Below are 18,520 nucleotides of genomic sequence, written 5' to 3'. Positions count from 1 at the left end.
AACAGCGATTGGTTGAAAACTGCTGATTTATGTAAATTTAACAAGTTCCGTCCCACCGCGTGTTGCAACTGGACGCATACTTTTAGAAAGATTAAAACGACCATATATGGTAATGTTTGCGCTACAATCATTGGTTCAAACATTGTCAATCACAAATAAGGCTCCAGTGTAGTCCGGTGGTCTTTGTTTGGATGGAGTACACAGCTGCTACTATAGCACATCTAATATATTTAACTGTTTCTACATCAGTGGGAATGCCTCTCTTATACACTTCACATTTATCTATTGCTGCAATTACTGTCTAAAGGCAACGGGAGTTAGTTTCAACACATTTTGTCTCGGTTTGGAGTAATTGGTTTTGTCACTTGCATTTCAGTACAGTAACTAGGTGTAACGTTAATAGCAGCTAGCAGCTTAAATGCTGTTTTCTTCAACACACTACATCCGGAAAAGAGAAACTCCAGGCTCAAGAAGTTCTGCTGCTAGCAGGACCAAAAGGACTTGGCCACCCTGGACCACATCAGACCCTGCTTATTCTGGGACAGGAGGGACCCGGCCGCCCTGGACCACATCAAACCATGCTGGTATTGGGACAAAAAGGACCTGGCCCACACCCCGTCGCAGTCAGAGGGACTGGACCCGGCCACTGAGGCCCGGTACCGGAGAGAAGGGGCTCGGTTCATCTTTGATGTGGGCACACGGCTTGGGCTGTATCCTTTTGTTGAAAAATATACTATCATTGTTACCTATATGACAGATACTGGTGATTGAATCACCTGGTACACACAGCTTACGTTATTACACTGTGTAACAGATGAGCTGGTGTTTGAAACACATTTCTTCGGATGGTTCATTTGACAGTCTGGTGTTATGCTGCAGACTAAAGGCTACGTTGTGCACTTAGACCGTTCAAAACGGTAAAGTAATGTATAAATTGCCAATGTATTGCGAACATCTTCCTTTACTGTGTGTGAAAGCAATTAGATTAGATGTGTGTATGTTAGTTAAACTGCAGCTACCAATCATAGCATATCCCTTCATAATGCACTTACAACGGAAGTGATGGGGACCAAAATCCACAGTCGTCCTTCTGTGCAAAAATGTATTTAAAAGTTTATCTGAAGCTAATATGAAGCTTCAGTGTCCAAATGAGTCAAATCAAGTAGATATCTTTCAACGTTACAGTCTTTTTAGTGCCAAAGTTCCTCTTTTTGTTACTATTCTTCCACCACAGCTCAACAGGGAAACACTGTCTGATGAAACACAAAGAGGGAATTTGATGCTAAAAAGACTGTAAATGTGTCAGATATCCACTTGATATGACTAACACAGACTGCTGAAGCCTCATATAAGCTTCACATCAACTTTTAAATACATTTTTGCACAAAATGATTGTGTTGACACACTGTGGATTTTGGCCTCCATCACTTACACTGAAAACACATTTGAAGGGGATCTTTTAATATCCAGTATGAACAGGAGGAATTATTACAGCGAAGAAAACCTCTTTCACTGTTCATATGGACACCTGAGTGCTGTTTTAAGACATACTTGAAAAACTGTGAACCTGTCTTCTGGCTTGACAAACTAAAATTCTAGCAAGACCAAGTTAACCTGACGTGCCAGATGGTTTTGTTACACAGAACCATCTGAGAAGTCGTCCTTGGAAACGGTTTGGAAAAGGATTCTTGCATATTCTTGTGATGTTGTGATCTCGCAATTCCAGCTGCCTCTCAAGATAATGACAAAGTGTGGTGAAGTTGTAGGCTCTGTCAGGCAAGCAGCCCATCCTGAGACTAATTAGAGAAGTGACCACTGTACACTATTGTTAAAAACTCTGCTGTCAGACTTCTTAATCTCTGTGGCTGCAGGCACTATGAAACACTGGCAACTGGAATTGTTTATTTCCACCGCTTCTACATGTTCCACTCCTTCAAGCAGTTCCCTAGATATGTAAGTAAACAGTTCTTTCATCCATGTCAAGCCTGGAGATTTGTGTGCCACCATTTGTTGGGTTTATGATGAAACTTGATCTATACACTGTGAAAAATCAACAGAGCCGGGATGTATGGCAACACTGTGATATTCCACAAAGCAACCAGAGCACATTTGTACCATTAAGCATACATTTAACCTCAAGCCTTTAATGTTTTCTGTAAATTACCGGAAGAGGAAATACAGAACTGTAACACACTCTAAAGTAATCTCTTTCATACTATTAACTCTTCCTTAGCATCATCTATAAATTTCACAAATAGGCTGTGAAAATGGAATTAACTGTACATTTTGAAATAGTACCTTTTCTTCCTAACCTGGTGCATGTATCTGTAGGTGACAGGAGGATGCTGCCTTTTCCTAGCAGGCAAAGTGGAGGAAACACCGAAGAAATGCAAAGACATCATCAAGACAGCCCGCAGCCTGCTCAACGACATCCAGTTTGCACAGTTTGGAGATGATCCCAAGGTTTGTAACAAGAAATCCTTTTATCAAGACATGACCAGTAATGTCTTGCTGAAAATGCTGGAATGCTGGGAAATTGAAACTGGTAGACAGAGACTCAAAAATGTGTTTAGTTTTGTCTTTTGTGGGCATTTTCTCTATAACAGCTCAGTGTTTTTCTAAGTGAAAATCTACAAACCTTCTTAATTTTTTACAACGTCTTTCAAAATAGGCTAATACAGCTGTCTTAATGAGTGTCTTTAAGACTGAGTGTCTTAATGTCAGTGTCTGTGGTGCTGGGAAAACTTAGATTAGGACATTTAACTTTGTAAGACATGTTCTATGTGAAAACCAAAAATATTAAGCAGAAATGACAACTCAAAACAACTCAAGTATTGTTTTTGCTTAAATTATTAGAATCGAGACTATCCTCAAACATAGCAGTTATAGTTTGTCTTAGTTTTCTGAATGGAAATAACATGAATAGGTATGCTGATGTTGTCACTTTGTCAAGAAGCAAACAATCCTCCATAAGACTCCTGTCAGGCACAGGACATTCTGTCACAGTTAAAATAAAGAAACTTCATACACAAAGTAGAACGACAGGGAAGATGGTGATGATTTCATCATTCAAGGGCACATCGACTAGTAAGGTATATAATAATATGAGGAAGAGAAGGGTTGTAACCAATGTAGGGTTAGGGCTAAAAAACAGGCTTATTTGGTGCTCATTAACAAGTTATGGAAGACTTCCTTTTGAAAGAAAAGTTGTTGTTTTTTAAGGTTGTCTATAAAGCCTGTGCAGCACAATTTATTTGCTTATAGTTTGTGATGATGTATTCTGATGAGCTAGGATGCTTAACATGTAGCCACAATGTCGCCACTTCAATTCCAGCCAGTAAGCTTTGATGTGTGTGTGTGTGTGTGTGTGTGTATACATATATATATATAAAATTCCCCTCTCTTTCCCCATGTTTTCTGACACTTTGTACTCCAAACTGTCTAATAAATATGTCTTAATAATTCATCATTTGTGCTGTATCAGCATCAACTACATATTATTTATTTACAGAAAGCTTCATTAGCCATAATGAAAGTGAAAAACATGTTTTGTATTTGCTCCCTAAGCTGATTTGCCTTTTGCATGTGATAGGATGTGCTCATCAATCCACAAATGTCAGAGGATGTTGTAGATGAGTTTTATATCCTGCATTTACTAAAAATGTGCATTTCATGTAGTCACACTACAGACAGCCTCTTCTTGTAACTTCAGAATTTTGACAGACAACCAGCAGACTGTAACTGTATATATCTGTGGAAAGCTGGAGAGTCTTTTCTTATGAAGTCTGTCACAATTTGCTCAAGGAACATTGCTTTCCCCAACAGGAGGAGGTGATGGTGTTGGAGCGCATCCTGCTGCAGACCATAAAGTTTGACCTGCAGGTGGAGCACCCCTACCAGTTCCTGCTGCGCTATGCAAAGCAGCTTAAAGGTACATCTGTCTCTTTGTTCATTTCTGGGCCACTTGGGCAAAATCAATATTACGCATGCTCAAGACTGTGTCATTTGATGGTAAGGATTCTTTAGTTTGCTTAAAATATTAAGAATCTGTGTCTATGTTTTTTTCCTAAAAAACTTCAATTACCTTGTTAAAAATTATTAAAATGACATCTACGTCTTCATCTTCATGGAAAAATCTAGAATATATGAATATGCAAAAAATGTTAGTTTTATCTTTATCTAAGATGTTTCCTACTTCCCTGAAACGTCCATAAGTAGCATACTGGACTATGATTGGCACCAAATTTGTGATGTCACAAAAATCCTGCTGGTAGGTCCACATCTGAAACTGAGACGAGCACAGAGAAACGCTCTCCCTTCAGCAGAAAAAACAAGCAGCATGTTTTTGAGTAGAGGGTGATTTCAAATTTGTCTATCAGGATGTGTGGTTAAATAGCAATGTAGAATGTGTAGCTGATAGAGAAATAAATGGTGTTTTTTTTTTTTTTAGGTGACAAGAACAAGGTGCAGAAGCTGGTTCAGATGGCCTGGACCTTTGTGAATGACAGGTGAGCTCAGAGAACAGTATACACAGAGGGTTGGCTGAAACCGGAATTTTAAGGTTCAATACAATACTAAAAGTTTATGTCATTATTCAGTACATTTACTCTTTCCTGTTTTCATATTCATTTTAAATTTGCCTTCTACTGCAACTCTGTGGAATGTATTATATACCAGATGTTAGCAGACTAACAGATGTGTACAAGGGAATAATAATAATAATAATACTGTCCTCTGCTGCCTTCCCCAGCCTTTGCACCATGGTGGTACTGCAGTGGGAGCCGCAGATCGTAGCAGTGGCTGTCATGTATTTGGCTGGTCGTCTCTCTAAATTCGACATTCAGGAGTGGACGTCCAAACAGTCGTCCCGTCGCTGGTGGGAGCAGTTTGTCCATGATGTGCCCGTGGAGGTGCTGGAAGGTAGTGGGAATACTGTCACTCTATTTATAATATATATGTTATATAAGATTTTCTGATCTTGCCTCTTGATTCTATTTCCTTTTCCTTTTTTCTCTGGCTCTCCTCCATCTCAAAGATATCTGCCATCAGATCTTGGACTTGTATTCTCAGGCCAAGCAGCAGATTCCTGATGGAGGGCTTGGGACTGGGGAAAACCCCCCACCGCCTTCCATCCTGTCTCCCTCAGTCCCACCACTGACCAAGAAAGCCTCCCCTCAGACCAGCCCCAGACCACCCAGACCAGCCCAGGTGAGCAGACTCGTGGTGAACACATCTCAACCTGTTTTAGCATGTGTGTTTTATCTCATTTTATCCGTTAAATGGTACTTTTTCTGACTCTGATTGATATTTTTTTTTTCTTTTCATTGTTTTTTAGCCGTCTCCCAAAGATGACAGCAAGGCCACTAGTAAGTATAAATTCTTCACTATGTTTTGTATCTGATAGCTAGCTATCAGATACAAAACAGTGAAGGACTCACAATTCAGTTAAAGCTCATCAATCCATACTGTAATTGCATTGTTTTTTTTTTTTCATTTTTCTTAATCTTAATGTCTTTTATTGTGTTTTTGTTTTCTAGAGCTACCAAATCTAGAACCTCCACCACCTCCTCCTCCTCCTCCACCCCCTCCTCCTCCTCTGGTCTCTATGAATCCAGGTCAGTGTCTCCCGCTCTTAACTCCTATTAAACACGTGATCAGTCATACTCACATGGTTTTTGATTTTACTGCCAGTTTGGTTGTTTAGTGAAATCGGGCAGTTTGACATGATGCTACTACACCACAACATATGTTAAGGCATGTACAGGAAGTACCAGCAGTGAGTTTGCTAGTACTGGAAAATTAAATGTCTCAAATTACTTTATCCAAGGCTTCATATTGTCTTGAATACATGCAGCCTTTCAGTATTAGGTTCATTTTTAGAGGCTCTTAGAAATGTTTGTTAGAAAAGATATGTCCACTGGATGCAGCTGTGTCATGTTCTGTTCACGCCAGCTTTGCCGATGTTCAGATCTCCAGTCAGAAGCACTCACACTTATCATTTTTTGCGTAATTTAATCATATTAAAAAAGACATTTTTGCAGCTCAGTGAGGATCAATGTAGTAACAAACTTTGAGTGAGTAAAGTGAATTTCACACTTCAGAGGCGCAAGATGGTCCGGTAGAAATAAGATCTGCCCCTTAAAGAAAGCAGAGTGGAGAAAAAAGCCAAGCATAAGCCATGATCATGACGCTCACATGTCCACTGACACACTGGTTAGAATGACAGTGGATTGTCTCCAGAGGGAGCTGGAATGCAATAGAGCCATGTCCAGTAGACATTAGTGCTCAGATAAGATATGACTTCCAGCCATGTTCATCTAAGTCTGCTAATAACAGAAATGGCATTTCACATGCCTGACCAGTCCTGCTAAGTCAACCCAAAGCCCCCACACTAATGGCCTTCATTCTCAGGCCAAGTACTGATCTCCTCATATTAGTAAGGCCTTTGTATGTGGTGTGTGGCGTGTGGTGATAAACACCCCAACATTGCATTTTAAATCTTTTAAAATGTTTCACTCATTTTAAGATGTAAACTAACAGCTATCTTGTAATCAACATGCATCACTGCATCTCTCCTCTCTCCAACCAATCATAAACCCCCTTCCTCCAATCCACCCACCCCAGATCTCCCTTCTAAACCTAACCCCCCACCTTTACCCCACTGCCCACCTCCTCCACCTCCTCCCCCAATAGACCTTCCCACCTCTAGCTCCCTGGTGTCCAGCGAAGGCTACCAGAAGCTCCAGTCCATGATGAAGACAGAGGGCTCCTGTTACACCACTGTACCCCAGGCCTGTGCCCCACCACTGGGTTACCACCCCTACCCCCCAGGCACCACGGCCTACCACACTCCCCCACTCTCTGCCTATAGCTACCTGCTTGCACCTCCGCCGCCCTCAGTCATGGGGATGGCATCCGGTTTAGCGAGTGGGTACCCCCCACCAACAACCGCAGGACACAATCAGCTACCGCCTCCACTGCCACCCGGGATGCCCCCTGTTAGCGGGATCAGTCGGGGAACGTGGATGAGATGAGTTCCATGAAAACACAGAAAGGTTCAGAAACGTTCAAACAAAATCTTTTAAAATTATTGGGATTGATATAAAATTACTACAGTGGTCAACTTTGACTAAAGGAGAACACTTCCATTGCTGGTTTTGTGGTTGTTCCAGTGCTGAAAATGTGTACTTATACACAATTACGAAAAGTTCATGCAGGTTTTACTTGACTAAACAGCGTTAACAGAGACATGAGAGGATTGTAAAATGAATGTCTTCCTTTAGCTCTCTGCTTTTTTGCACAAGACATCGTGACATATTTTGAAGTAGACAGTATTGTGCTTTGATAATCACAATTGCCTCATGTCCTATTTAAATACTGATTGGGACAGTATTTTGTTGTTGTCATGTGAGAGCCAAGTACTTTACTTTTTGTGTCAGATTTTTCAGTTTGAATATTGTTATGAGTAAGATATTTTTGGTGTGTAACAGCAATTTGAGTTTCATTTGTTTTTAAGCCTATTAATGAGAACACAGCACTGTAAAAGGCATTTTTCACCGATTTTAAATTGTTCAGTCCATTATGTTTCTTTCCCTTGAAAATACTTTGGGTTTTAGATCATTCAACAACTGTTTCATTTCATACAGAAATGTTTCCTTCGTCAGCTTTAATTGAACTAGTTTATTTTTTATTTTTTTTAATTACTTTATTTTCATATAATGTGAATACATAAGCACACCCTTTTAAAATGCTCTGGATGTTTACTTTTTTACTGTAAGAGTGTAATAAACCACTAAGAATAACTGATAATAATTTCCCATCTATTATTGTCCTGTAATTGTAGTAATATACTTATGTAATAGTATGAGATTATATAATTCTATTACAATGGTCTCTTAAGATCACTTGACTGACATACCCCCACAGCCCTATTGGATGAGTTCTTGAATTCATCTTTAAACTAGATGTTATTTAACACTATTAATTATATAAAAGTGGCAGCAAGTTTGCATATATACTACTGTTACTTGGAGTGGTTGGATCTGGATGTTGTAACCATTTATCAATTAGTTTTAGCTATATATTTCAACTGCTCTACTTGTTTGCTAACTAGTATTCACACTCACACTTGTAGCACATTGTGTTCAAGTCTTAGAAATGACTAAGGTTAGTTGAAGGTCTGTCCTGTGCTCATAACAGCTGATAATTTATTGGTTATTGTGACAATAAATATACCAAGGATCAGACTCCCACCAATATATGATCCTATTTGTGGGTTTATTTTCATCCTAATGACAAATGTATACATTTTTTATTTTACCAAAATAGTTTGTAGTTTTTCATTTTTCAAACACAGTCCTTCTTAAGTGCACAAGTACACATGTGGCCTTCTTTGACAACTTACCAGCAAAAACAGCATTAAAAGTGGCAAGCAAGCAGCTGCGTTGGTGGGGGTACGTTATTTAAGGCACTGGTGAGACAATTAAATACCATCCAGGAAGTCCAGTTGGAGTAACAGATTTATACATTTAAAAGCTTTTCAGACACCATAAAACTGCACAATTGGTAACACTCAAAGACAGGATTTTACAACTCAGTTATCACAGGGATTAAGTGTTTTATGTTTTGTCATGAAGGGCCTGAAGTAAACCGTCGAAATATGGTATGCACATTACATAGTAATTCACCAGGAATGTAGGCTTCCATGTATGTAATTGGCAAACGCCACACCGCGGTGGATGACGTCATGTTGCACTGCAGCAAAGGTTTAACAACGTTCAACATTTTTACCAGGCACCTGTTTGGCAAGAACCCCTACACTGGCACCCCTGCTGTGCCAATGGACTGCCCCCATTCCGCAAAAATAAGCTTTGCACCCAATGTGGGGCTTGAATCCACAACACTAAAATTAAAGAACGGTTTATGGTCAGTCAGAACTGGTTTGTACAACATATTGTCCATACACAATGATATTGATGGTTTTTACAGTTGTATATTCTCAAAGGCAGAGTGAAAAGCCAGCCATCAAAGAGAGGGAGCCAAAATATTGTTTCCATGTATTTTTAGACATTCTCTCCTGGAAGGCATTCATAATTATGCATGCTGTTGTTCACACAAGTGACTGAAATGGTAATGAATGTAAAAAGAGAGCTAGAGAGAGAAGTTCAAATCCTGACAATTTTCTCACCTGTGCACAGCTGGCCAATCACTGCGTAAGGTGGGCATGTCTGATTGTCAGTTTCAGAATGTTATACAAATGACTGTACACAGGCCCCTCTAATCCAGCACCAGAGAGGTGTGGGGAGATGGGGTTTCTGAAGCTATTCAAGCATCCGACAAGCATTTCTGACGGAGTGTATGGCAACTCTGTACCTGCTCTTGCTTGGTAAAAGTACTAATTTTTCAAGCTATGTATTGAATGAACCTCGGATAAAAAATAAAAGTGAAGGCTGGTTTGTTGGTTTTCCCAACAATAGAATCGGGAAAAAAGCAATGCAAAGAACTACATATTGTGAAACAGTGCTTGCATTTGATCCCAGTAAATGTCCCCTAAAAACGGCTCCACCCACCCAATGCACCCAATGTGGTGCGTGACCCCACGAACCTGAGATTAACAGTCTCATGCTCTGCAAACTGAGCTAACTGGGCTGGTCATTCAGTTGACCCTGATCCTGCGGCCTTGTATGGCAAGTTTGGCAAATTCAGGTGTACAACATATTTGAAACTGGGCATACATTACGTTTGAATCCTAATATCCCCAAAAATGGCTCCAAAGCATAACCTTTGTGCCCAATGTGGGGCTCGAACCCACGGCCCTGACGTTAAACATTTCATGCTCTACCGACTGAGCTGACCAGACTGCTCATGTCTTTTCAAAGCACAATATTTTCAATAAAAAAAACTTTTCTTTTGATATACGTTGTTCTGACACCTGAGTTCATGCATCTAACGTCACAAATTTCTTGATATTTCATAATCACAAAATTTGTCTTTGTTTTCTCAATGGAATGCACAGCCTTTATTCTGTGTGGTGCCTTGACATACCTGAAAAACTCACAGAGCATGAACACATACAAATACACTGCTGTGATCCCGTGGCCATGATTGACAGGTTCACACAAATTGTTTTTAATACTGGGAATAGAGCACATTTGGATTCTAATGTCCCACAAAGATGAATCAGAAGTTTAAGCCAATGTGTCCAATGTGGGGCTCGAACCTGAGATTAAGAGTCTCATGCTCTACCGACTGAGCTAACCGGGCTGTTTATGTTGTTTCCAAGCAGAAATTTTTCAAAAAAGAACGTTTTTGTTTCGGTGAATTTTATCCTGGCATTTGTCTTCATACATGTAATTTCACAAGTATCTAAATTTGAGAGCCACAAAATTTATTGAACGCAACCTTAACGGTAATTGGTTTTCAAGATGAGCAATCGTCAATGGAATGCGTAGCCTTTATTCTGTGGCATATCTGAGAAAGTCTTGTACAAAGTGTGAGCCCTTACAAATGCACTGTCACGATCTTATGGCTTTCTCTGGTGAGGTCACAGGAATTGTATTTGAAATTGGAGATACAGTATGTTTGAATCGTGATGTCCTCCAAATACATATCAGAAGATCAAACTGTGCGCCCAATGTGGGACTCGAACCCATGACCCTGAGATTAAAAGTCTCATGCTCTACCGACTGAGCTAACCGGGCTCTTTTTGTTGTTTCCAAGCAGAAATTTTTCGAGAAAGAACGTTTTTCTTTCGGTGCATGTTATCCTGACATTTGTCTTCATGCATGTAATTTCACAAGTATCTAAATTTGAGCGCCACAAAATTTATTGAACGCAACCTTAACGGTAATTTGTATTCAAGATGAGCAATCGGTCAATGGAATGCGTAGCCTTTATTCTGTGTACTACCTTGGCATATCTGAGGGAGTCTTGTGCAAAGCGTGAGCAGTTACAAATGCAGTCACGATCCTATGCCCTTCTCTGGTGAGATCAGAGGAATTGTATTTGAAACTGGACATACAGTATCTTTGAATCATAATGTCCCCCAACGACAAATCAGAAGATTAAACCTTGCGCCCAATGTGGGACTCGAACCCACGACCCTGAGATTAAAAGTCTCATGCTCTACCGACTGAGCTAACCGGGCTCTTTTTGTTGTTTCCAAGCAGAAATTTTTCGAGAAAGAACGTTTTTCTTTCGGTGCATGTTATCCTGACATTTGTCTTCATGCATGTAATTTCACAAGTATCTAAATTTGAGCGCCACAAAATTTATTGAACGCAACCTTAACGGTAATTTGTATTCAAGATGAGCAATCGGTCAATGGAATGCGTAGCCTTTATTCTGTGTACTACCTTGGCATATCTGAGGGAGTCTTGTGCAAAGCGTGAGCAGTTACAAATGCAGTCACGATCCTATGCCCTTCTCTGGTGAGGTCAGAGGAATTGTATTTGAAATTGGACATACAGTATCTTTGAATCATAATGTCCCCCAACGACAAATCAGAAGACTAAACCTTGCGCCCAATGTGGGGCTCGAACCCACGACCCTGAGATTAAGAGTCTCATGCTCTACCGACTGAGCTAACCGGGCTCTTTTTGTTGTTTCAAAGCAGAAATTTTTCGAGAAAGAACGTTTTTCTTTCGGTGAATTTTATCCTGGCATTTGTCTTCATACATGTAATTTCACAAGTATCTAAATTTGAGAGCCACAAAATTTATTGAACGCAACCTTAAAGGTAATTGGTTTTCAAGATGAGCAATCGTCAATGGAATGCGTAGCCTTTATTCTGTGTATTACCTTGGCATATCTGAGAAAGTCTTGTACAAAGTGTGAGCCCTTACAAATGCACTGTCACGATCTTATGGCTTTCTCTGGTGAGGTCACAGGAATTGTATTTGAAATTGGAGATACAGTATGTTCGAATCGTGATGTCCTCCAAATACATATCAGAAGATCAAACTGTGCGCCCAATGTGGGACTCGAACCCACGACCCTGAGATTAAAAGTCTCATGCTCTACCGACTGAGCTAACCGGGCTCTTTTTGTTGTTTCCAAGCAGAAATTCTTCGAGAAAGAACGTTTTTCTTTCGGTGCATGTTATCCTGACATTTGTCTTCATGCATGTAATTTCACAAGTATCTAAATTTGAGCGCCACAAAATTTATTGAACGCAACCTTAACGGTAATTTGTATTCAAGATGAGCAATCGGTCAATGGAATGCGTAGCCTTTATTCTGTGTACTACCTTGGCATATCTGAGGGAGTCTTGTGCAAAGCGTGAGCAGTTACAAATGCAGTCACGATCCTATGCCCTTCTCTGGTGAGATCAGAGGAATTGTATTTGAAATTGGACATACAGTATCTTTGAATCATAATGTCCCCCAACGACAAATCAGAAGATTAAACCTTGCGCCCAATGTGGGGCTCGAACCCACGACCCTGAGATTAAGAGTCTCATGCTCTACCGACTGAGCTAACCGGGCTCTTTTTGTTGTTTCAAAGCAGAAATTTTTCGAGAAAGAACGTTTTTCTTTCAATGAATTTTATCCTGGCATTTGTCTTCATACATGTAATTTCACAAGTATCTAAATTTGAGAGCCACAAAATTTATTGAACGCAACCTTAAAGGTAATTGGTTTTCAAGATGAGCAATCGTCAATGGAATGCGTAGCCTTTATTCTGTGTATTACCTTGGCATATCTGAGAAAATCTTGTACAAAGTGTGAGCCCTTACAAATGCACTGTCACGATCTTATGGCTTTCTCTGGTGAGGTCACAGGAATTGTATTTGAAATCGGAGATACAGTATGTTCGAATCATGATGTCCTCCAAATACATATCAGAAGATCAAACTGTGCGCCCAATGTGGGACTCGAACCCACGACCCTGAGATTAAAAGTCTCATGCTCTACCGACTGAGCTAACCGGGCTCTTTTTGTTGTTTCCAAGCAGAAATTTTTCGAGAAAGAACGTTTTTCTTTCGGTGCATGTTATCCTGACATTTGTCTTCATGCATGTAATTTCACAAGTATCTAAATTTGAGCGCCACAAAATTTATTGAACGCAACCTTAACGGTAATTTGTATTCAAGATGAGCAATCGGTCAATGGAATGCGTAGCCTTTATGCTGTGTACTACCTTGGCATATCTGAGGGAGTCTTGTGCAAAGCGTGAGCAGTTACAAATGCAGTCACGATCCTATGCCCTTCTCTGGTGAGGTCAGAGGAATTGTATTTGAAATTGGACATACAGTATCTTTGAATCATAATGTCCCCCAACGACAAATCAGAAGACTAAACCTTGCGCCCAATGTGGGGCTCGAACCCACGACCCTGAGATTAAGAGTCTCATGCTCTACCGACTGAGCTAACCGGGCTCTTTTTGTTGTTTCAAAGCAGAAATTTTTCGAGAAAGAACGTTTTTCTTTCGGTGAATTTTATCCTGGCATTTGTCTTCATACATGTAATTTCACAAGTATCTAAATTTGAGAGCCACAAAATTTATTGAACGCAACCTTAAAGGTAATTGGTTTTCAAGATGAGCAATCGTCAATGGAATGCGTAGCCTTTATTCTGTGTACTACCTTGGCATATCTGAGGGAGTCTTGTACAAAGTGTGAGCCCTTACAAATGCACTGTCACGATCTTATGGCTTTCTCTGGTGAGGTCACAGGAATTGTATTTGAAATTGGAGATACAGTATGTTCGAATCGTGATGTCCTCCAAATACATATCAGAAGATCAAACTGTGCGCCCAATGTGGGACTCGAACCCACGACCCTGAGATTAAAAGTCTCATGCTCTACCGACTGAGCTAACCGGGCTCTTTTTGTTGTTTCCAAGCAGAAATTTTTCGAGAAAGAACGTTTTTGTTTCGGTGCATGTTATCCTGACATTTGTCTTCATGCATGTAATTTCACAAGTATCTAAATTTGAGCGCCACAAAATTTATTGAACGCAACCTTAACGGTAATTTGTATTCAAGATGAGCAATCGGTCAATGGAATGCGTAGCCTTTATTCTGTGTACTACCTTGGCATATCTGAGGGAGTCTTGTGCAAAGCGTGAGCAGTTACAAATGCAGTCACGATCCTATGCCCTTCTCTGGTGAGGTCAGAGGAATTGTATTTGAAACTGGACATACAGTATCTTTGAATCATAATGTCCCCCAACGACAAATCAGAAGATTAAACCTTGCGCCCAATGTGGGGCTCGAACCCACGACCCTGAGATTAAGAGTCTCATGCTCTACCGACTGAGCTAACCGGGCTCTTTTTGTTGTTTCAAAGCAGAAATTTTTCGAGAAAGAACGTTTTTCTTTCGGTGAATTTTATCCTGGCATTCGTCTTCATACATGTAATTTCACAAGTATCTAAATTTGAGAGCCACAAAATTTATTGAACGCAACCTTAAAGGTAATTGGTTTTCAAGATGATCAATCGTCAATGGAATGCGTAGCCTTTATTCTGTGTATTACCTTGGCATATCTTAGAAAGTCTTGTACAAAGTGTGAGCCCTTACAAATGCACTGTCACGATCTTATGGCTTTCTCTGGTGAGGTCACAGGAATTGTATTTGAAATTGGAGATACAGTATGTTCGAATCGTGATGTCCTCCAAATACATATCAGAAGATCAAACTGTGCGCCCAATGTGGGACTCGAACCCACGACCCTGAGATTAAAAGTCTCATGCTCTACCGACTGAGCTAACCGGGCTCTTTTTGTTGTTTCCAAGCAGAAATTTTTCGAGAAAGAACGTTTTTGTTTCGGTGCATGTTATCCTGACATTTGTCTTCATGCATGTAATTTCACAAGTATCTAAATTTGAGCGCCACAAAATTTATTGAACGCAACCTTAACGGTAATTTGTATTCAAGATGAGCAATCGGTCAATGGAATGCGTAGCCTTTATTCTGTGTACTACCTTGGCATATCTGAGGGAGTCTTGTGCAAAGCGTGAGCAGTTACAAATGCAGTCACGATCCTATGCCCTTCTCTGGTGAGGTCAGAGGAATTGTATTTGAAACTGGACATACAGTATCTTTGAATCATAATGTCCCCCAACGACAAATCAGAAGATTAAACCTTGCGCCCAATGTGGGGCTCGAACCCACGACCCTGAGATTAAGAGTCTCATGCTCTACCGACTGAGCTAACCGGGCTCTTTTTGTTGTTTCAAAGCAGAAATTTTTCGAGAAAGAACGTTTTTCTTTCGGTGAATTTTATCCTGGCATTCGTCTTCATACATGTAATTTCACAAGTATCTAAATTTGAGAGCCACAAAATTTATTGAACGCAACCTTAAAGGTAATTGGTTTTCAAGATGATCAATCGTCAATGGAATGCGTAGCCTTTATTCTGTGTATTACCTTGGCATATCTGAGAAAGTCTTGTACAAAGTGTGAGCCCTTACAAATGCACTGTCACGATCTTATGGCTTTCTCTGGTGAGGTCACAGGAATTGTATTTGAAATTGGAGATACAGTATGTTCGAATCGTGATGTCCTCCAAATACATATCAGAAGATCAAACTGTGCGCCCAATGTGGGACTCGAACCCACGACCCTGAGATTAAAAGTCTCATGCTCTACCGACTGAGCTAACCGGGCTCTTTTTGTTGTTTCCAAGCAGAAATTTTTCGAGAAAGAACGTTTTTGTTTCGGTGCATGTTATCCTGACATTTGTCTTCATGCATGTAATTTCACAAGTATCTAAATTTGAGCGCCACAAAATTTATTGAACGCAACCTTAACGGTAATTTGTATTCAAGATGAGCAATCGGTCAATGGAATGCGTAGCCTTTATTCTGTGTACTACCTTGGCATATCTGAGGGAGTCTTGTGCAAAGCGTGAGCAGTTACAAATGCAGTCACGATCCTATGCCCTTCTCTGGTGAGGTCAGAGGAATTGTATTTGAAACTGGACATACAGTATCTTTGAATCATAATGTCCCCCAACGACAAATCAGAAGATTAAACCTTGCGCCCAATGTGGGGCTCGAACCCACGACCCTGAGATTAAGAGTCTCATGCTCTACCGACTGAGCTAACCGGGCTCTTTTTGTTGTTTCAAAGCAGAAATTTTTCGAGAAAGAACGTTTTTCTTTCGGTGAATTTTATCCTGGCATTCGTCTTCATACATGTAATTTCACAAGTATCTAAATTTGAGAGCCACAAAATTTATTGAACGCAACCTTAAAGGTAATTGGTTTTCAAGATGATCAATCGTCAATGGAATGCGTAGCCTTTATTCTGTGTATTACCTTGGCATATCTTAGAAAGTCTTGTACAAAGTGTGAGCCCTTACAAATGCACTGTCACGATCTTATGGCTTTCTCTGGTGAGGTCACAGGAATTGTATTTGAAATTGGAGATACAGTATGTTCGAATCGTGATGTCCTCCAAATACATATCAGAAGATCAAACTGTGCGCCCAATGTGGGACTCGAACCCACGACCCTGAGATTAAAAGTCTCATGCTCTACCGACTGAGCTAACCGGGCTCTTTTTGTTGTTTCCAAGCAGAAATTTTTCGAGAAAGAACGTTTTTGTTTCGGTGCATGTTATCCTGACATTTGTCTTCATGCATGTAATTTCACAAGTATCTAAATTTGAGCGCCACAAAATTTATTGAACGCAACCTTAACGGTAATTTGTATTCAAGATGAGCAATCGGTCAATGGAATGCGTAGCCTTTATTCTGTGTACTACCTTGGCATATCTGAGGGAGTCTTGTGCAAAGCGTGAGCAGTTACAAATGCAGTCACGATCCTATGCCCTTCTCTGGTGAGGTCAGAGGAATTGTATTTGAAACTGGACATACAGTATCTTTGAATCATAATGTCCCCCAACGACAAATCAGAAGATTAAACCTTGCGCCCAATGTGGGGCTCGAACCCACGACCCTGAGATTAAGAGTCTCATGCTCTACCGACTGAGCTAACCGGGCTCTTTTTGTTGTTTCAAAGCAGAAATTTTTCGAGAAAGAACGTTTTTCTTTCGGTGAATTTTATCCTGGCATTCGTCTTCATACATGTAATTTCACAAGTATCTAAATTTGAGAGCCACAAAATTTATTGAACGCAACCTTAAAGGTAATTGGTTTTCAAGATGAGCAATCGTCAATGGAATGCGTAGCCTTTATTCTGTGTATTACCTTGGCATATCTGAGAAAGTCTTGTACAAAGTGTGAGCCCTTACAAATGCACTGTCACGATCTTATGGCTTTCTCTGGTGAGGTCACAGGAATTGTGTTTGAAATTGGAGATACAGTATGTTCGAATCGTGATGTCCTCCAAATACATATCAGAAGATCAAACTGTGCGCCCAATGTGGGACTCGAACCCACGACCCTGAGATTAAAAGTCTCATGCTCTACCGACTGAGCTAACCGGGCTCTTTTTGTTGTTTCCAAGCAGAAATTTTTCGAGAAAGAACGTTTTTGTTTCGGTGCATGTTATCCTGACATTTGTCTTCATGCATGTAATTTCACAAGTATCTAAATTTGAGCGCCACAAAATTTATTGAACGCAACCTTAACGGTAATTTGTATTCAAGATGAGCAATCGGTCAATGGAATGCGTAGCCTTTATTCTGTGTACTACCTTGGCATATCTGAGGGAGTCTTGTGCAAAGCGTGAGCAGTTACAAATGCAGTCACGATCCTATGCCCTTCTCTGGTGAGGTCAGAGGAATTGTATTTGAAACTGGACATACAGTATCTTTGAATCATAATGTCCCCCAACGACAAATCAGAAGATTAAACCTTGCGCCCAATGTGGGGCTCGAACCCACGACCCTGAGATTAAGAGTCTCATGCTCTACCGACTGAGCTAACCGGGCTCTTTTTGTTGTTTCAAAGCAGAAATTTTTCGAGAAAGAACGTTTTTCTTTCGGTGAATTTTATCCTGGCATTCGTCTTCATACATGTAATTTCACAAGTATCTAAATTTGAGAGCCACAAAATTTATTGAACGCAACCTTAAAGGTAATTGGTTTTCAAGATGATCAATCGTCAATGGAATGCGTAGCCTTTATTCTGTGTATTACCTTGGCATATCTTAGAAAGTCTTGTACAAAGTGTGAGCCCTTACAAATGCACTGTCACGATCTTATGGCTTTCTCTGGTGAGGTCACAGGAATTGTATTTGAAATTGGAGATACAGTATGTTTGAATCGTGATGTCCTCCAAATACATATCAGAAGATCAAACTGTGCGCCCAATGTGGGACTCGAACCCACGACCCTGAGATTAAAAGTCTCATGCTCTACCGACTGAGCTAACCGGGCTCTTTTTGTTGTTTCCAAGCAGAAATTTTTCGAGAAAGAACGTTTTTGTTTCGGTGCATGTTATCCTGACATTTGTCTTCATGCATGTAATTTCACAAGTATCTAAATTTGAGCGCCACAAAATTTATTGAACGCAACCTTAACGGTAATTTGTATTCAAGATGAGCAATCGGTCAATGGAATGCGTAGCCTTTATTCTGTGTACTACCTTGGCATATCTGAGGGAGTCT

At 40.3% G+C, this 18,520-nt stretch overlaps 1 protein-coding gene and 18 non-coding genes across 20 annotated transcripts; 1 reads left to right on the top strand and 18 right to left on the bottom strand.

Annotated features, from left to right (window-relative positions):
• The first annotated feature begins 147 nt into the window (after positions 1 to 147).
• Positions 148 to 8,239, top strand: LOC137200374 (cyclin-K-like). 2 transcript variants are annotated; one of them, XM_067615128.1, is made up of 10 exons: positions 148 to 710; positions 1,872 to 1,953; positions 2,332 to 2,463; positions 3,826 to 3,931; positions 4,451 to 4,508; positions 4,751 to 4,920; positions 5,036 to 5,208; positions 5,336 to 5,366; positions 5,538 to 5,615; positions 6,625 to 8,239. In XM_067615128.1, the coding sequence occupies exons 2-10, from the start codon at positions 1,921 to 1,923 to the stop codon at positions 7,032 to 7,034; spliced, it is 1,191 nt and encodes a 396-aa protein (XP_067471229.1). In that variant the 5' UTR covers positions 148 to 710; positions 1,872 to 1,920; the 3' UTR covers positions 7,035 to 8,239. The 2 variants fall into 2 exon arrangements, with proteins under 2 accessions (XP_067471229.1, XP_067471230.1); XM_067615129.1 differs by lacking the exon at positions 148 to 710 and adding an exon at positions 717 to 1,705 and having other exon boundaries at positions 1,785 to 1,953.
• Positions 8,240 to 10,627: 2,388 nt separating this feature from the next.
• trnak-uuu (transfer RNA lysine (anticodon UUU)) lies at positions 10,628 to 10,700 on the bottom strand. Its single transcript has one exon. It is a non-coding gene; the product is annotated as a tRNA-Lys (tRNA).
• Positions 10,701 to 11,073: 373 nt separating this feature from the next.
• On the bottom strand, positions 11,074 to 11,146 carry trnak-uuu (transfer RNA lysine (anticodon UUU)). Its single transcript has one exon. It is a non-coding gene; the product is annotated as a tRNA-Lys (tRNA).
• Positions 11,147 to 11,519: 373 nt separating this feature from the next.
• On the bottom strand, positions 11,520 to 11,592 carry trnak-cuu (transfer RNA lysine (anticodon CUU)). The gene has a single exon. It is a non-coding gene; the product is annotated as a tRNA-Lys (tRNA).
• A 374-nt stretch (positions 11,593 to 11,966) lies between these two features.
• trnak-uuu (transfer RNA lysine (anticodon UUU)) lies at positions 11,967 to 12,039 on the bottom strand. Its single transcript has one exon. It is a non-coding gene; the product is annotated as a tRNA-Lys (tRNA).
• A 373-nt stretch (positions 12,040 to 12,412) lies between these two features.
• trnak-cuu (transfer RNA lysine (anticodon CUU)) lies at positions 12,413 to 12,485 on the bottom strand. Its single transcript has one exon. It is a non-coding gene; the product is annotated as a tRNA-Lys (tRNA).
• Positions 12,486 to 12,859: 374 nt separating this feature from the next.
• On the bottom strand, positions 12,860 to 12,932 carry trnak-uuu (transfer RNA lysine (anticodon UUU)). The gene has a single exon. It is a non-coding gene; the product is annotated as a tRNA-Lys (tRNA).
• A 373-nt stretch (positions 12,933 to 13,305) lies between these two features.
• On the bottom strand, positions 13,306 to 13,378 carry trnak-cuu (transfer RNA lysine (anticodon CUU)). Its single transcript has one exon. It is a non-coding gene; the product is annotated as a tRNA-Lys (tRNA).
• A 374-nt stretch (positions 13,379 to 13,752) lies between these two features.
• Positions 13,753 to 13,825, bottom strand: trnak-uuu (transfer RNA lysine (anticodon UUU)). The gene has a single exon. It is a non-coding gene; the product is annotated as a tRNA-Lys (tRNA).
• Positions 13,826 to 14,198: 373 nt separating this feature from the next.
• On the bottom strand, positions 14,199 to 14,271 carry trnak-cuu (transfer RNA lysine (anticodon CUU)). Its single transcript has one exon. It is a non-coding gene; the product is annotated as a tRNA-Lys (tRNA).
• Positions 14,272 to 14,645: 374 nt separating this feature from the next.
• On the bottom strand, positions 14,646 to 14,718 carry trnak-uuu (transfer RNA lysine (anticodon UUU)). Its single transcript has one exon. It is a non-coding gene; the product is annotated as a tRNA-Lys (tRNA).
• A 373-nt stretch (positions 14,719 to 15,091) lies between these two features.
• Positions 15,092 to 15,164, bottom strand: trnak-cuu (transfer RNA lysine (anticodon CUU)). The gene has a single exon. It is a non-coding gene; the product is annotated as a tRNA-Lys (tRNA).
• Positions 15,165 to 15,538: 374 nt separating this feature from the next.
• On the bottom strand, positions 15,539 to 15,611 carry trnak-uuu (transfer RNA lysine (anticodon UUU)). Its single transcript has one exon. It is a non-coding gene; the product is annotated as a tRNA-Lys (tRNA).
• A 373-nt stretch (positions 15,612 to 15,984) lies between these two features.
• On the bottom strand, positions 15,985 to 16,057 carry trnak-cuu (transfer RNA lysine (anticodon CUU)). The gene has a single exon. It is a non-coding gene; the product is annotated as a tRNA-Lys (tRNA).
• A 374-nt stretch (positions 16,058 to 16,431) lies between these two features.
• On the bottom strand, positions 16,432 to 16,504 carry trnak-uuu (transfer RNA lysine (anticodon UUU)). The gene has a single exon. It is a non-coding gene; the product is annotated as a tRNA-Lys (tRNA).
• A 373-nt stretch (positions 16,505 to 16,877) lies between these two features.
• trnak-cuu (transfer RNA lysine (anticodon CUU)) lies at positions 16,878 to 16,950 on the bottom strand. Its single transcript has one exon. It is a non-coding gene; the product is annotated as a tRNA-Lys (tRNA).
• A 374-nt stretch (positions 16,951 to 17,324) lies between these two features.
• Positions 17,325 to 17,397, bottom strand: trnak-uuu (transfer RNA lysine (anticodon UUU)). Its single transcript has one exon. It is a non-coding gene; the product is annotated as a tRNA-Lys (tRNA).
• Positions 17,398 to 17,770: 373 nt separating this feature from the next.
• On the bottom strand, positions 17,771 to 17,843 carry trnak-cuu (transfer RNA lysine (anticodon CUU)). The gene has a single exon. It is a non-coding gene; the product is annotated as a tRNA-Lys (tRNA).
• A 374-nt stretch (positions 17,844 to 18,217) lies between these two features.
• trnak-uuu (transfer RNA lysine (anticodon UUU)) lies at positions 18,218 to 18,290 on the bottom strand. The gene has a single exon. It is a non-coding gene; the product is annotated as a tRNA-Lys (tRNA).
• Between the last annotated feature and the right edge of the window lie 230 nt (positions 18,291 to 18,520).

The sequence above is a fragment of the Thunnus thynnus genome, chromosome 16 (genome assembly GCF_963924715.1).
Source record: "Thunnus thynnus chromosome 16, fThuThy2.1, whole genome shotgun sequence".
NCBI classification, from domain to species: domain Eukaryota; kingdom Metazoa; phylum Chordata; class Actinopteri; order Scombriformes; family Scombridae; genus Thunnus; species Thunnus thynnus.
The sequence above is the reverse complement of the archived record's forward strand: the minus strand, read 5'-3'. Positions and strand labels throughout refer to the sequence as shown.

Bases quoted from the DNA above. Each gene is read 5' to 3' on its own strand.
- LOC137200374 (XM_067615128.1), top strand. From the start codon at position 1,921: ATGTTCCACTCCTTCAAGCAGTTCCCTAGATAT. The intron at 4,509-4,750 runs GTGAGCTCAGAG...TGCCTTCCCCAG, and splicing joins TGGACCTTTGTGAATGACAG to CCTTTGCACCATGGTGGTAC. The intron at 4,921-5,035 runs GTAGTGGGAATA...TCCATCTCAAAG, and splicing joins GCCCGTGGAGGTGCTGGAAG to ATATCTGCCATCAGATCTTG.